Source organism: Cynocephalus volans, chromosome 10 (genome assembly GCF_027409185.1).
Source record: "Cynocephalus volans isolate mCynVol1 chromosome 10, mCynVol1.pri, whole genome shotgun sequence".
In the NCBI taxonomy this organism is placed as follows: domain Eukaryota; kingdom Metazoa; phylum Chordata; class Mammalia; order Dermoptera; family Cynocephalidae; genus Cynocephalus; species Cynocephalus volans.
The window spans coordinates 117530049-117545151 of NC_084469.1; the positions used below are offsets into that span (position 1 = coordinate 117530049).

A 15103-nucleotide genomic window follows, 5' to 3' on the forward strand; every position below is an offset into this window, starting at 1 on the left:
CAAAACTGAACTGCTATTAAGAGGCGGCACCTTGGGCCATGAGAGGGGAATGTGCTCCAATAGCAGTGGAGGTGTTGTGTCCTAGAAGAAATGATTCTTAAACTGAGAGATTGGAAGGAAGAGAAGGAGTTAAAGAGAGGAGGGAAAGTGTCCTGGGCTAGAGACCAGCCTGTGCAAAGGCCCTGTGGCAGGGAGGAGACTGGTGAGCATGAGGATTGAAAGAAGACCATAGGGCTGGAACAGAGACGGGGAGAGGGCTGGGGACAAGGCTCTAGGCATCAGCAAGGTCTGTGACAACCTTCCTGAAACATCATTCCCTGCACACAACCTTCCTCCAAATCTTTAGCACAGCTCCCCACTCAACTGCCTCAACCCAGGACCTCCCACATGGTCCTGTGTCCACCACCTCATCCCCCCACCAGGTCCTGGCACCTGGCTCTGCTCCAAGCACAGAGTCCAAGCACAGAGACAGGAATGGAGGCATGCACTGGTTTTATTTGGGACCTGATTCAGAATCCGCCTAGCTGGGTGCTCAGCTGGCCCTGGTGATCACAGCTCACACTGGCAGCTTTTCCCCCAAATCCCAGGTCTAGGACTACCCTAGCCTGTGGCCACTGTTCCCACCCTGGGCATTGGTCTGATTCCAGGCAGTCTGGGTTCCCCACTCCTCTTGATCCGTAAGGCCAGTTGCATGCGCTCATAGCACTTCCTGTCTCATGCTGGGCAAGGCCCCTTCTTCCACTGGGGCATTTTCAGATGGGCCCTGCGTCCAGCAGGGTGGTGGTGATCTCCCTCCTCTTCAGGGCCTGGCTGCCAGGATGTCAGGCCAGATGCTAGGGTGGCTTCCTGTTCTCCTTCTTCAGCAGGGAGCTGGCCACGGCCAGGGCCCCGCCCTGCACAAACCTCACAAAGTTGTCCCCGGCCAGTGGCCCCACAGCGTACAGACCCTCCTGGTGGGTGGTCTGGTAGGTGAAGGGGTCCACATCGATGGGGTTCCTCTTGGCACTCAGCGGCTGGTCGGGGTCTGTGGCCAGGTCAGTGCCTGCCCCAGGGAGGAAGGAAAGATCAGGGTGGGAGCCAATGAGGACCAGCACCAGGGACACACCGAAGACCTTCTTGACACCCTGCGGGTCCTGGAACACAGCCTGGCAGTCCTCCTTGAAGAGCAGCAGCTGGTGTTCAGGGAGGCTGCGGTAGCCCTCGTAGGGGCTGGGCGACAGGATGGACTGCTCCCGCATCATCTGATGCACCTTGTGGTACTCAGGGTACAGCATCTTGGGCAGCTGGTTGAACACCAGACCGGGATCGTCCACGGGCCGGCGGAAGGCATGGATCACTGGGATGTTGTAGTGGCGAGCATAGAGGACCGCATCAGCCGCCGACAGCCCCGCGCCAACAATGAGGACTGGATCCGAGGCTGGGGTCACTGCGCCCACTTGCGTGGCCACCTCCAGGGCCGACAGCTCGTGATGGACGAAGGGCAAAGCCTCCCCTGGGATGCCCAGCCGGGCCGGGCTGTCGAACGTGCCTGTGGCCAGGACCACGTTGCGGGCACACAGCGAGAAGGGCTGCTGGCTCTGGTCCTTGGTAGTCAGGAAGCCACTCACCTGGAAAAGGGGGCTGGGGTCCTGGGCCCCAGAGCTGCTGGGCTCAGGCGTCCCCCATTCCACAGCCGTGACCACAGCACCGGACACAAAGTTGTGGCTCAGACCCTTCTTGGTCACATAGTCCCTGTAGTAGTGGGCAATGTCGCCGGCTGTGGCCCGGCTGTTGCGAAGACCTCTGTGGGGGAAGATGCAGGAGGGTGGGTGTCAAAGAGTGGCCTGGGGTGGGATGGGGGGTGACCAGGGTGCTGTCAAGACTTGGAGCTGGACAGTGACTACACCACCCACTAACGGTAGAACTGGGCCAGGTGGCTTAACCTCTCCAAGCCTCAGCCCCATCTTCTGTCAAATGGAGCTCAAGAGGTATGTCCCCCAGAAGGGGAGCTGTAGGCTGGGGTTCTGCATGGCCTCCAGAGCCACACCGCCTGGATTCAAATCCTGGCTCTGCCGCTGGCGACCTGTGTGCCTGAGACCCTGTGATGATGGTGGCAGGACCTATTTCCTGAGGTTGTTGAGAGGATCCGATGAGCTGCTTAGAACAACCCGATGGTGGAAAGTGGTGTAGAAGAATTGACCACCTTATCATCACCTCAAAGGATCAGATAACATTCTCTGTAGTTACGGTAGGGTTCCATTTTTATAAGGTTCAGAAAAAGGCAACACTCATCGATGGAGTTAGAGGTCGAGAGAGAGCAGAGAGGGGGTTTCTGGGGGGAAGGGCTCTATTTCTTGATTTGGAAACACAAGTGTATGCACTGTGAGAAGTGTCAACCTGTTCCCGTAGGAGCTGAGGACTTTTCTATATGTAGGCTATATTTCAATTACAAAGTTGATTTAAAAATATCCCACATGAAGCACTTACCATAGTCCGCAGCCCACATGGTAACAGCAGGGGCTATTTTATTATTATTGTTGTTATTATTACTGGCATTACCACCCTTTCCAGGGGCGATGGCTGTGGGGCCAGGTGCTGGTGGAAGAGGTCTGGCTGTGGCGGGATCTCAGCGCCTCCCTGTATCAGGGTGTGCAACCTGAGGTGAGCCAAGTTACCCAACTTGCAGACACACTGTTAAGGTTGAACTCACTTACTGGAGCATCCTGTGCGACATGCCCCCTGGCTACATGCCCCAGTTGTGGCAGAAGCTCAGACACCACCCCCAAGACTACTCTGGCCAGCCCAGCTTAACCAATCTGCTCCTAGAACTGGAGCTCTGGAATTCATCTCTGTGGGTTTGTCATTTCCCTGTCCTCAGTCCTTGTACACACTGTTATGAAGAACCATCCTAAGGAGATGTCTCATGTGGGGCTATTTGTAATGACAACACACTGGGGAGAAGAAAGCCCTGTGGCTGGGCAGTGGGTTAGTAACAGTGGCAGGGCCACAAGGGCAGGGAGCTTGTCTGTGTGGTTTCTCGCTCTGATACTGAAGACAAGGCCTGACACGTAGTGAGCATTCAGTGGAGGTTTGCTGGACTGGGGGATGCTCGCCCACTTTCGAGAATGTTACGAGGCCATGCAAAAGATGGTCGCACACTGTTGTCACCATGTGAGGTGCTGACGATGGAATGCTTGAATGTAAAAGCAGGATATTGAAGGGCCTGTTTACAGTGAAGCGTAACATCCTGTCTATCTGTTAACACATCACTACACAGGTATGTATCTTGCTACCACATTTGCAGGGACCAAGAGTCTTTGAGTCAAAGGGACAGTGAACCCTGGAGATGCCGTGAGCCCACCTAGGTGTCTGCCTGGAGCAGCTTCTCACATGGGTCCCTCTGCGGGTGCAGCCCAGGATGAGCAGGGGCCGGAATTCATGTATTCAGCCATTTGACTGTTTCTCCAGAGTGGTCAAAGGTGTTCAGTGTGGTCATGATGGAGCAGGAAACCAGACAGGGAGAAAAGACCCCAGATGTGACGGTGCTGGGTGAGGGGTGGGGTTGGAGGGCACTGTCTTTCTTTTCTCAAGTTTCAATGTTCTGTAGTGTGGTTACGTTTTCCATGCAAAAGCATTAAAAAATGAAGTGCATCCTATCAGCTCACCTAGAAAGATTGTTCCAGGCCAGGCTCAGAACATGGGAGGGGTGGCAGAGAGGCCAGGGGCACGGGGCAGGACATGGAGGGCAGGGGCTAATTCTTACCCCCTCTTTAGAGGGTGGGGTGCTATGGGGAGGCCAGGTTGGGGAGGGCAATGTGGCAGGGTGGAGGGAGTAGGGGACAGGGAGTTCTGGAGTGAGCCCAGCCCACTCCTACTCCTCGTGTGGTCCTGGGCAAGTCCTTCTCCTATCTGAGCCTCAGTTTCCCCCTCTGGAGGAAGAGGAAGGCAGACCAGATGAGCCCTGAAGCCCCTCTACCTCTGGCTCCTGGGCTCAGTGCATGTGTGCAGTGGTGGGGGAGGGGAGTGCGTCGCAGGGGGGCCTCACCTTCGCTTCTTGCGCATCCAGTCCTTGACCTGCAGGTCGGGGAGCCCCATCCACTGGCCTTGGCTTAGGGTCACCATGGAGCCTTCGATGGACTGTGTGGAAAAGGAATCCTTTAGTCCAGGCCTCTGCTAGCCCCAGAGCCACTCATGGCTGGGGACCAAGGGAGGCCTCTGCTGGGGCAGGTGGGGAAAGAGGAAGGGGAGGTAGGTTGAAGGGGAGGAGGGGGAGGAGGAGGGAAGGGAAATGGGAGGGTCCTGACCCCAAGCTGGAGAACAGGGAGGGGAATCTCCCCAAAACAGGAAGTCCATTGGGCCCACCCCCCCTTGCACCCCTCCCTGCCCCCACGCACATGCCAGGCTCCCCCAGGAAGGTTCCGGCCCAGCACCACGTGGGAGATGGCCCGCTCCTTCTGGTGTCTCCATGTGAGGACAGACTCCACGTTTCCCCCGAAGTCCGTGTCTGGGCGCAGGAGGGCATCAAAGAGCAGGGCCACAGGGCTTTGGCAGCGGCCCTCGAGGCCTTCCGATAGGTAATCCAGGTCCTGGGGAGGGGGCACAGGTCAGAGGGGCCGCTGGGGGAGGCGGGTCATTTTCTCAGAGCCTCAGGCTGGGCAGGAACTCGGGGACTGAGGCTGGAGGGACCTGGTCTTGCAGAGATGTCCACGCTGGGGGCTGCTGGGGACTCTCACTTTGGGGTCTCTCCAGGAGCCCAAGGGCCCCAGAGTACAGGCTGAATGGGAAAGCTTAGAAGGCACGTGAGCAACGGCCTGGTCCTGCATTCCTGCCCTTGTCAGGGTGGTCAGGTAAGCTTGAAAAATGCTGCCTCCCACGAGGAGATATCGAATGCCAGCACAGTCAAGGCTCTGACCAGTCCCGCAGCTGTCATTCACCCATTTAATTTTGCCAAACCCCACGTCTCTCGGGGCTAGTGGAGTAGGGACATTTTCTCTGCATGTTATGCTGAAGAACTAGGGTTCTACTGAAGGCACTTTGAAGAATGCTGACCTAGACCGAACAGTCTAGATCTATTTCTTCCTGCCTGACTCAGGGGTGGGAGGGGACTGGGAGGATGGACGCTGCCTAAAGGAGGAGGTGGACAAATGAGTGGCCACATGGAAGGCCAGGGGCGTGGAGGGAGGATTTACAAGCCCTTGTGGGCAGGGGGTGCGGGACTGAAATATCTAGGGTGGGGTTTCTCAACTCTGGCACCCCTGACATTTGGGCCAGATCATTCTGTGTTCTGGGCGCCATTCTGTGCACTGCAGGATATTTAGCATTCCTGGCGTCTACTGCCTAGATCCAATAATGCCACAGCGCCAGCTGTGACAACCAAAATTGTCTCCAGACATCACAAGTGTCCCCTAGGGAGCAAAACAGTCCCCTTGTTAAGAAGCACTGGTCTAGGGTGGTGAGACGAGCTGATGTAGCATTTGTAGGTCTCAAAAAGCAGCCCTGATTTCTCTTTCATGATTTCTGTGGCTGATTTCATGGACGGTCATGCTCTGTGTTTGGTCTTGTTCCCAGCAAACACAAGCTTTCATTTTTCCCTGGGAAAGCTGGGATAGTTTCCTACCAGTGGGTGTGTCCTCCCCAGAGCTCAGGCCATACCTGGTCCAGAATAGAGACCCCCGGAGCCTCGGTGAGCTTCCTCTGCAGCAGGGGGTGTGGGTGGATGGCGGCTGGCTTCACATAGGGGGTGTAGCCTGAGAGCAGGTAGGACAAGCAGATGCCCGAGGGGCCGTTGCCTGGGGACAGAGGACAGGGGTCAAAGAGGGCAGGCTTTCTAGATGCAAGAGACCACTGCTGAGGGCTCATTCATTCATTTATTCATTTGTAACAATAAAGTTAAAAAAATTATTAAGCCCTTAGCCTGTGCCAGACATTGTGAATAATAATAATTAAGAAAAAAATAATAAACAGTTGTCGTGCCAAGTAAGATAATAAGAGCTTTTAACACCACCACCACCACCACCACAAGAACTTTAGTGAGCTAAATGCTACTCTTTCTCCTTTTATGCTTGAGAAAATTGGCACAGAGAAGGTAAGTAACTTGCCTGTGGTCACACAGCTGGCAAGTAGATAAGGCAACAACATGACTAAGATTCTGAGATCTCTAAGAACTAGTCCCGTCCTTCCAGAGCGGATGGACAAGTAAATACAGTACAGACTGCTCCACGCCTTGTGGGGGAGCCTGGGGTGGTGGTAGGGGTGCTAGGCCACCTGTGAGGCCAGCCGCTCCCGTGTCTGAGCAAATCACACTGCTGTCTGTGGCACTTCTTGGGCAATTCATCAGGCCCAACCTTGTGACATTTCTTTCATTCTTATCTGTCTTCCCCCACCTTCTTGTCTTGTCCTGCTCAAAATATTACCCTCATGCAGAGTATTATGAGGAACCATCTGAAATTGCCAACATCCATCTGTTTTTTGACTTACAAAAATGACTGTTTCACATGGCCCAACTTGATGCTTGCATTCTGGGGGGTGTGTCTTTCCCATTTTTGCAGACCTGAGGACAAGATCCCTATGCCACTGCTGCATGGGCACCTTGCACAGTGCCACGCACAGGGTGACCACGGACACCCATGCAGGCTTAGGACCAGGCCTTCCCTCCTCCCACTGGGTAACCTCCGCAGATCATTCTATTCTTGCCTCCTGGGTTCTTGGAAAGAGTAAATGGAATGATGTTTTATAAATTGCTAAGCATAGAGCCAGCCACATAGCAAACGCTCAGTGGCTTAATTTAAAGACAATTGGAAAGAGGCCAGACCTGTCCTTGCCCAACTCCTAACCTTAGGCTTTGGGGGCACCTGAGAGCTCCAGCCCCTCCCCCTGCCTGGCCAGGACACTCACCGATGATGATGACGGGGAGGGGCTCCGAGCTGCTGGTGATGAGGCGATCCTTCCTCGAGCTCATGGCTCTGGCTGTCCAGGGGCTCGAGGCTGGCAGCTGACCTGGGGGCAGAGGGGAGGAAGGGCCCACTGGGGTCAGGCTTGGGTGTCATGCAGCCACTCTCCCGCTACAGGGGCAAGCCCAAGGTCACCCTGTGGTGTATCATAATGCGACTCCCTTCCCCCTCCCTGCCACAAGTCCCTCAAGTCCTCCAGTTCAGCCTGGTGGACTTTAGAGTCATTGTCTGGTGAGGTGCTTCCTAGCTGGTGACCATGGGCCCATTCCTGGACCTCTCTGGGTCTGTTTCCTCATCTATAAATGGCAGTCATGAGAGTCCCTGCGTCACAGAGTGTTGAGGGACACAGTAGGATAATGTACGTGAGGCGCCTGCCTGAAGTAAATCTACCACCGGGAAAGGACCAGAGATTATTGACTGATCCAGGGGCTGGGCTAGAACCTTTGAACTTGGGGAAACTTTGGAAACTGGAGCAACTTGGTTTAGGGAAAATGTCCGTAAGCCTGCCCATCTCTGGAGCACCATCGCCCCCTGCTGGCTGTAGGCCCAAACCACTCAAAGGGACAAAGAGTTGCAGGTGCCAGAGGGGCGTGAGACCCACCTTCTCCACACCCCAAGCCAGCTGGCAGCGGCCACCAGCCTCCCCACAGGCCACAGCCCTGCCATCCTGAGGGCCACAGGCAACATATGTGAGGGACGGTGGGCATTTAGCACTTCCTATGTCCACATATCTCACAGTTTTTTCTCCTCATGCTGATTCCATGCAGAAAGAACTGTCGATGATGTGATCCCATGTCACCGACATGTAAATGGGGCTCACAGAGTCCACACAAGCTGCTCAGTGTCCACAGCCGACTTTTAAACCCAGGGCTAACTGGTGCCAAGTCTTTGCCTGTAGTCACCATGCCACTCAGGCTGTCCCCAGAGGCAACCCAGGGCTCATGGAGGGTCACACACATGCAAGTGAAGGAGTGAGTGGGCAGACCCAGAGTCTGGACTGCCCAGAGTGGCCAGGGAGGGGCCTAGGGTCACCAGGCTCCAAAATTCTTCCAGGGAATGTGGAAACCTGGATTTGTATGCGAATTCCCTGATTTGGAAAAGTGGGCAACTAATTTACATTTTTTAAAAATTTTGAGCAGACCAATGAAACACACCTGAGGCCATTGTGTGTGACTGCTGATGAGCACATAGTGACAAAAACACCAGTGTCTGCCACCAGGCAGGTCCCCAGCAGATGGATGGGCCAGTGAGAGGACCTGCGTGTTGCCCCCACAGCGACAACTGACCCTCCCACAGCACTCTACAGTTTGCAGATAGCACTTGGTCCTCTCAGCAGCCTACGGTCTTGCCCACAAGGAGAGGGAGGCTCCCGGGGTGGAGGATGTGCCCAGCGTCATACGGTGGGGAAGTGGCCAACAGGGACTCCCTGGTCAGTGCTCTCAGCTCCCCTGAGAACAGCCTTCCTTGCCTTAGCTGGGGCCCAGGGCCCAGCCAGCCTCCTCTCCCCAGCATCTGGGAGAGGAAAGGTGGCATCCTGCTGACACTGGGAACACGTGGCCTTCTCCATGCCCAGGTCCCTGCAGGGTTCCATGTTGTCTGCCTGGGGAGAGGATTTGGGAGTAACACCACCACCATTAATAGTAACAATAATGGTAATAGTAATAACTAGAAGAAAAACAACACATGGCTAACATTTTCCACATGTTTCTATGCAGTTGGTGAGGGCCAAGCATGTTCTGAACGCTTTCTACACATTAACTCATAATGGTTATGAGTACTCTATGCATAATTGTTATGTACCATATCACTCTGTTACAGATGGAACTGAGGCCCAGAGAGCTGCTCACAGCCCTTTGCAGTTTGCAGGGATTTTGCCCCAGCTCTCGCAGCCCTTTGCAGTTTGCAGGGAGTGTGCCCCAGCTCTCACAGGCGGAGCTGGGTTTGCGCACAGGCCACTCTGCTCCAGAGCCTACTCTGCACCTGCCCCATGGTATCACGACGGCTCCTGTCCAGGCCCCTCCAGGCTGGGCTGGACCTTCAGTACACACTCCCGTCCCTGCTTGCCCTACTGCTCTGTCCCAGTGCTGGTGGCAGAGAGGAAGGCCACGGGGAAGCTGATGTTCCCAATGTTCCACCTGGGAGGGGACGGATCCTCAGTAGCTACGGGGTGCTGAATGTGCCGAGGCCTTGAAGAAGGGGTGCTGAATGTGCCGAGGCCTTGAAGAATAGAACCGTAGTTCCCGGAGTACTTTCTCCCACTTGCTCCTGGTACTTTCAAATGGCCCCAGGGCCCCTTCCTCCTCGTCCTCACAATCCTAGGAAAGTGCTTCCTATGCATTGTCACCTTTAATATTCTTGACAACCTGCTTTACAGATGAGAAAACTAAGGCTTGGGGAGGTAAAGCCATGCCTCCAAGGTTACAGAGTCGGTGCATGATGGAATTGAAGTTTGATCCCTGTGGGCTGGGCCTGCCTAGACACCCCCAGCCCCGCCCCCCAAGATGAGTGTGTCAACCCACTCCGCGTGCCCAGCATGCCCACCACAGGCCACGCCCTGCACCTCCCTCGTTCTTTTGAATTCTCCCACCACCTGGAGAGAAAAGCACTTGCCACAGCCTTCCTGACTAAGGAAGAATCAGAACAGATCGCCTCTTCCTGCCCTTCAAAGGAGACCGATTTACGACCAGGACTCCTGGAATCCAACTCCAGTGCTCCCTCCTAGAACCATCGGGCACTTGAACAGAAGCTTCTAGATGCCAGACGCATGAGGTCACCACCCAGGGGCTGGACCTGAGAGGTCACTTCCTGTGCAGAATGATACAGGACGTCCCAGGGTCCTGGGCAGCTTAGAGCTCTGGCTCATAACCTCAGACACGTACATGCTGCAAACTTAAAAGATAACTCAAAAGTTCCATTATTTCAATTTTTTTAATGCATTTTAGTTTTGTAGAGTTGGAATAATCAATTTTTAATGTTGTCTTTTTAAGTCCTTCTGACTGAAGATGGTGGATGTTTATAGAGAAAAGTGAACATTAAAATGTGATGATTCAACTTTCATAAGACCAAATAAGCATAAAGGAAATAAAAATAGTTGCATCATCAAATAATGTCCTTTTAAGTTTGTAGCTGGTACCTGAGGTTATTAAAGCCTCAGGCGGCTCTCGGGCTCTGGAAAGCCTATGTGTCTGTATTTATTGGGAACCCCTGGCAGTCCTTTGCTCATTTGACGACAGCCTGAGAGGTGAGTTTTCTTATCCCCATTGTGCAGAGGAAGAAACTGAGGTCACGAGGAGGAGGCGTCTTGCCCCCGGGTCACCCAAGAATGTCCAAGACTATGCCCACGCACACAAGTCCTAGTTCTGGCCCTGCATGCTTGTCCTACCGAGGATGAGTTCCCTCCAAGTAACACAGCAGATAACAGTGACACCCAGAAAGTCACATGAGGCGGGGTGTGAGGGATGAGGATGAGGAAGTGCTCTGTCCCCCAAGTGCTTCCTGCCATTAGTCAGCAGCATGACCCCTCGCCCCCAGCGCCTGCCCCACCTGGAGCCTCAGGATCTCCCTGGGGCCCCACCCCTCTTCCCAGCACCCCTTTTCCAGCCTTCTTGGGAAGCCATGTCACTGGAACCCCCACGGAGGGGGCTGTGCCTGGCCACCTGTGGGCTCTGGCCCACCTGAGCAGGAGAGACAAAGACCCAGAGGGAAGCCCCCAGCATGGCTGCAGGACAGGTAGCCTCGGGACACAGGGCAGCAAGCCAGGGCAGGCCACACCTCTCTTTCCTGCCAAGCACAGCGGTCACGTGGGCCAGGGTGTGCTGGGTCTGTGGCAGCCGTCGGGCTGAGGGTGCCAAGCACCTGGACTGAGTATAGCCAGGAGGAACCTGGGGTCGGGGAGTATCATGCGGCCCCTGTGAACCTAGGGTGGGCTTCCACTTAGCACCACCTGGGGTCTTGCCTGGCTCCAGGTCCTGCAGACCCTCGATCCCGCTGACCACCCCTGCCCGGGATGTGCCACAATCTCCTGCCCCTAGAGCCTTGCCCAGACCACTCACCTGATGGTCAGTGGGTGGAGGGAGACCGAGGAGGCTGGCCGGTCACTGTGAGGGCCAGGGGGTCAAGATGCCCGTCGCGGGAGCTGGACACCCTTACCCCGTGGGGTTCCAAGAGGCTGTGAGAGGCCAGGGGAAGTCAGGGTATTTCACGGGGAGGCAGGAGGCGGGGCGGGTGGTGGGCGGGGCCAGGGAAATCACTTTCATAAGCATGAGTCAGCAGGGGCCCCAGGATGAATGAACTCAAACAGGGGGGCTGGCCTTAAAGGGCCCCTGCTGGGCTGCCCTCCAGGGGTGCTGGGGGTGGACCTCTCCCACTAGCCAGGCCCCCCTCCCTGGGGCTCAGTGACTGAAAGAGGGACCAGTGACTCTTGAAAGAGCCAACCTGGCCTTTTCCCATAAGGGAGGAGAAGACAGCTTTGTCCCGTAAACACTCACAGTGACGGCCCCTCGAAGTGGAGAAAAACCATCCCTGTTCCCTCATTCCACTGGATTCCACTTTGCACCTCCCTCCGCCCCAATAAAAAGCCCTCTGGCACCAGACTGCCTCTTTCGGGGGGGGGGTTGGGGGGCAGGGGGCAGGGGCTGGGGGCTCAAGGTAAGCTGCCTTAGGACCAATCCTCAGTTTCCTCATCTGAAAAATGGGTCTAAGTAACAGACTGTCCTGCTGGGGCGGATGTCATTCTTGGCTGCCATGCCTGGACCATGCAGCCTGCACTCTGGGTCTCTTTTTGTTTGTGTAGCAATGCACACCAAATCTCATACTTTGCTAATTCTTAGTTATCTTATCATCTCTCTCCCCAAACTGGAACGTGGGTTCTGTGTGAGCAGGGAAGTGTGTTTGTGTCTGCTTGATCCTGCGTCCAGAATGGCACTCAGCACATAGCAGGTGCTCAGCATTTGTTGAACACGAGAGGGCGGGAGGGAAGGGGTCAAGACAGTGTTCAGCCCACAGAGCTTGGTGCATATAAGCTCTTTCTTCACTATCGATGTTATCGTCACCCTCGTCATGCTCTCTGCCACCCGTGTCTGGGGGGCCTGAGGTGGCCACCAGGGCGAGGACTAGGGCAAGGCAAACCAAAAAGTTAATGCAAAAAGTCAGGATAAACAAAATATTAAAATTTTAAGTAAAGACGGGATCCATAGCAGTGCCCTGCTGAGCTGTCTCGGAGCCTGACACAAAAAGAAAAATCAGGGCTACTGATGCTATCTTTATTTTAAATTTTTTCATACTAGATTTTTTTTCATGAAGTTTGATTTTTAAAAATACTGCATGAACACATTGTGTGTCCTTATTATGGAAGTGCTTTAGTGTCCCTTAAATTTCATGTCCGAGGTGATTCCTCACCCTCCTCACCTCAGACCTGGCCCTGGTGGCCACAGGGGACATGGACCCTGCCCTGGAGTTGCCCACAGCAAAGAAACCACAGCCCAGGAGCCCAGGGCACTGGAGCGTCTGCCTGCAGCAGGTGGGTGAAGAGGCAGGTGGGGCCAGGTTTGACTGCAGGGGCTGAGCTGGGTCCTGGTGAAAAACACCCCTGAGGATGCAGAGACCAGGGGGACCTGCAGAGAGCTGGAGAGACAGTGTGTGTACACCTGCATGTGCACCTGCGTGTGTGCACCTGTGTTTGTGCACCTGCATATGCTTGCGTGAGTGGCATGCAGGGTGCTGGCCCAGAGGGAGAAACTGATGGCTGGGGGTGAGCCCCGGAGGTTTGGGGTAAGAAGGGCAGCCTGGGCTCAGGGAAGAGGTCAGGCACCATTGGTTCCATGGCTGAGGGTCTTGAGTGCTAGGGAGATGAGCCAGGCCTGAGCCCCTCCTGCCTGTCCTGTCCTGCCCAGGGCCATGTGGTCCGTGTCCCAGCCCTGTGATCAGAAGGGCCCGAGCTTGGTGTAATGCTCCATTCTTGCTGCCTTAACGTTCGTTCGTAGTAATTTTCAAACAAGGAATTCTGCATTTTCATTTTCCACCTGGCTCACAAGTCATGTGACTTGTCCAGCCTGAGGCCGCACCTGCAGGCAGCTGGGTGGGCTAAAGCTGTCTCTGGGCTCAGCCACTTGCAGGCTGGGTCACTGCACCCTCAGAGCCTCAGTTTTATGGGGGAAATGGGCATTCACAGTCCATTCCTCCTGGGATCCACAGGAGCAATGACCCATGGGGGTAAGCTAACATAGCACATGGCACAGGGGTGGCAGGAAGCCCCGTCCTGGGCCTCAACTCCCTGCTGGCTTCTAGCTCCACTGCAGGTGTGCTGTGTGACCTGGGATGGGAGGCTCCCTCTCTGGGCTTCTGTTCCAGCTGTGGCCTTGTGTCCGACACTTCCTGACTCTCCCAATGTGCACCCGGCACAATCCAGGACCAGGACAGGAGTTTGGCGCTCAGTGGGAAGGTGGGGACGTACCTCCTGTTCACACTGCTGCTTCCCCCAGCTGCTGCTTTGCTGGCACCACATCCCCATCCCGTGGCTCCTGGTCTGCAACTTCCCAGTGGTTTTGGGTTTGTAAACTGAGGTAGAGAGAGATACGCACGCAGGGTCAGAGACTCTCACCTGGGAATGTCTCAGTCCCCTGAGGGTGGGGTGGAGGCTTCCGGAGATGGGCTTCCCTGGGCCCCAGGTCCTGCACCTGCCTGTCCTCCCCGATGTGCCCCACCCCTGCTGGCCCTGACCCCTGCTCTGGATTTTAAGAATTTGCTGATATGGAGAATGTGAGGTAAGATGTGGTCTTTCTTCCCTGTCGCTTTGTTTACCTGCCAGGCAGGTGATTATTGGAAACGGAATTGGTCGAGTTGCTTCCGGAAAGCTCAACTAAGACAAAGACAAAGACAGATGATGTCAGAGGCAGGCAAAAGTGTGATGGTTAGAGGGGGACAGGGCGAGGAAAGGAGCAAAGCAGGGCTTTGCAGGCTGACTTCATATGTCCCATGCGATATTTAGGATATACTTAAACTAAAGGTAGTCTTTCTTATTTACCTGAACTTCAAATTTTCCTGGGCAGCCTGTTTTTCACTTGGTAGCCCTAGCTGTAAATATGAAATACACACTGGATTTTGAAGAGTTAGTACAAAACCAAAAGTAAAATGTCTCATTAATAATTTTTATATGGATTACATGTTGAAATGAAAATAAGAAAAATATTTGACGTATTGAGTTAAATAAAATATATTCTTAAAATTATTTTTACCCATTTCTTTTTACTTGCTTAATGTGGCTACTGGAACATTTAAAGTTACACATGTGGCTCTTATTAGGTCTTTACTGGACAGCACTGGCCTGGACATCAGCATCTGCTGCTGACAAACTGAGACATCCCCGGGCTTAGCAGTGCCAGCCCCATTGTGTTCCAGGAACCCCCGCAGGCCTGGGCAGACACCCTGGAGCATTGCAAGTTGCTGAGCAATGTGACCTGGGAGAGGCGCTTTCCTTCTGAGCCTTAGTTTCGCCATCTGGTGCTGCCCACATGGAGCTTCAGGGTGGCAGCAGCTAATCAGAGCTGGCTGAAGGAAGGGGCCTGGCATTCAGGAGGAGCTCAAACAGCAGCCTGTTGTGTTTGGTATGGCGGGTCCACTCCCTACTCCTCCCCCAACCCCCTGCAGGCTGCTAGGAGCTGGGGAACTAGTGGAAGAGAAGGTAGTAGCCTCAGGGACTTCCCTGTGGGTCGTGATATTGATGTGGGTCCCCTGGCCCTGTATGAAAACCCACGACTTTCTCTCTAAGAAGTCCCAGAACCATTCAAAGGGGCTATTCTTGCCTCTCCTCATCCCTTCTCCCCTCTGTTCCTGCCTCCCTGTTCCTCAGCCGGAGGTTCCAACAGTTCTGCCACTGCTGGGCACCTCCAGGCACTGGGCACTGTGAACAGAGGGTTCTTTGTACATAGCTGAGGCTCAGAGAGAGTGTTCTCAAGCCTGAGGTCACACAGAATGAGTGGCATAGCTGGGGCTTGAACCCAGGGCTGCGACTGCAGAGCTGGGCACCTCCAGACAGAAGGCAGGTAGTGGATGAACGAAGGAGGCCTCCTTCCTGTCTCAGGCACAAAGGCCCAGGTCCAGGAACTCGTCTGTGTTCACCATGCTGCAGCAGGCAGGCCCCGCAGGGCCCCCCTGTCACCACACTGCCTGTTACAAGG

At 54.7% G+C, this 15103-nt stretch overlaps 1 protein-coding gene across 1 annotated transcript; it reads right to left on the reverse strand.

Moving 5' to 3' along the window:
- Window positions 1-475: 475 nt before the first annotated feature.
- On the reverse strand, window positions 476-11117 carry OSGIN1 (oxidative stress induced growth inhibitor 1). The gene is made up of 6 exons (XM_063111600.1): window positions 10982-11117; window positions 6874-6975; window positions 5632-5768; window positions 4374-4565; window positions 4025-4116; window positions 476-1782 (listed from the first exon to the last, which is right to left on the reverse strand). Exons 2-6 carry the CDS (start codon window positions 6935-6937, stop codon window positions 834-836), a joined length of 1434 nt encoding a protein of 477 aa, XP_062967670.1. The 5' UTR covers window positions 6938-6975; window positions 10982-11117; the 3' UTR covers window positions 476-833.
- Between the last annotated feature and the right edge of the window lie 3986 nt (window positions 11118-15103).

Excerpts from the sequence above, each read along its gene's own strand:
- OSGIN1 (XM_063111600.1), bottom strand. The coding sequence starts at position 6,937 with ATGAGCTCGAGGAAGGATCGCCTCATCACCAGCAGCTCGGAGCCCCTC. Across the intron at positions 5,769-6,873 it reads CCTCCCCGTCATCATCATCG|GCAACGGCCCCTCGGGCATC; the intron begins GTGAGTGTCCTG and ends CTCTGTCCCCAG. Across the intron at positions 4,117-4,373 it reads TTCCTGGGGGAGCCTGGCAT|TCCATCGAAGGCTCCATGGT; the intron begins GTGCGTGGGGGC and ends TTTTCCACACAG.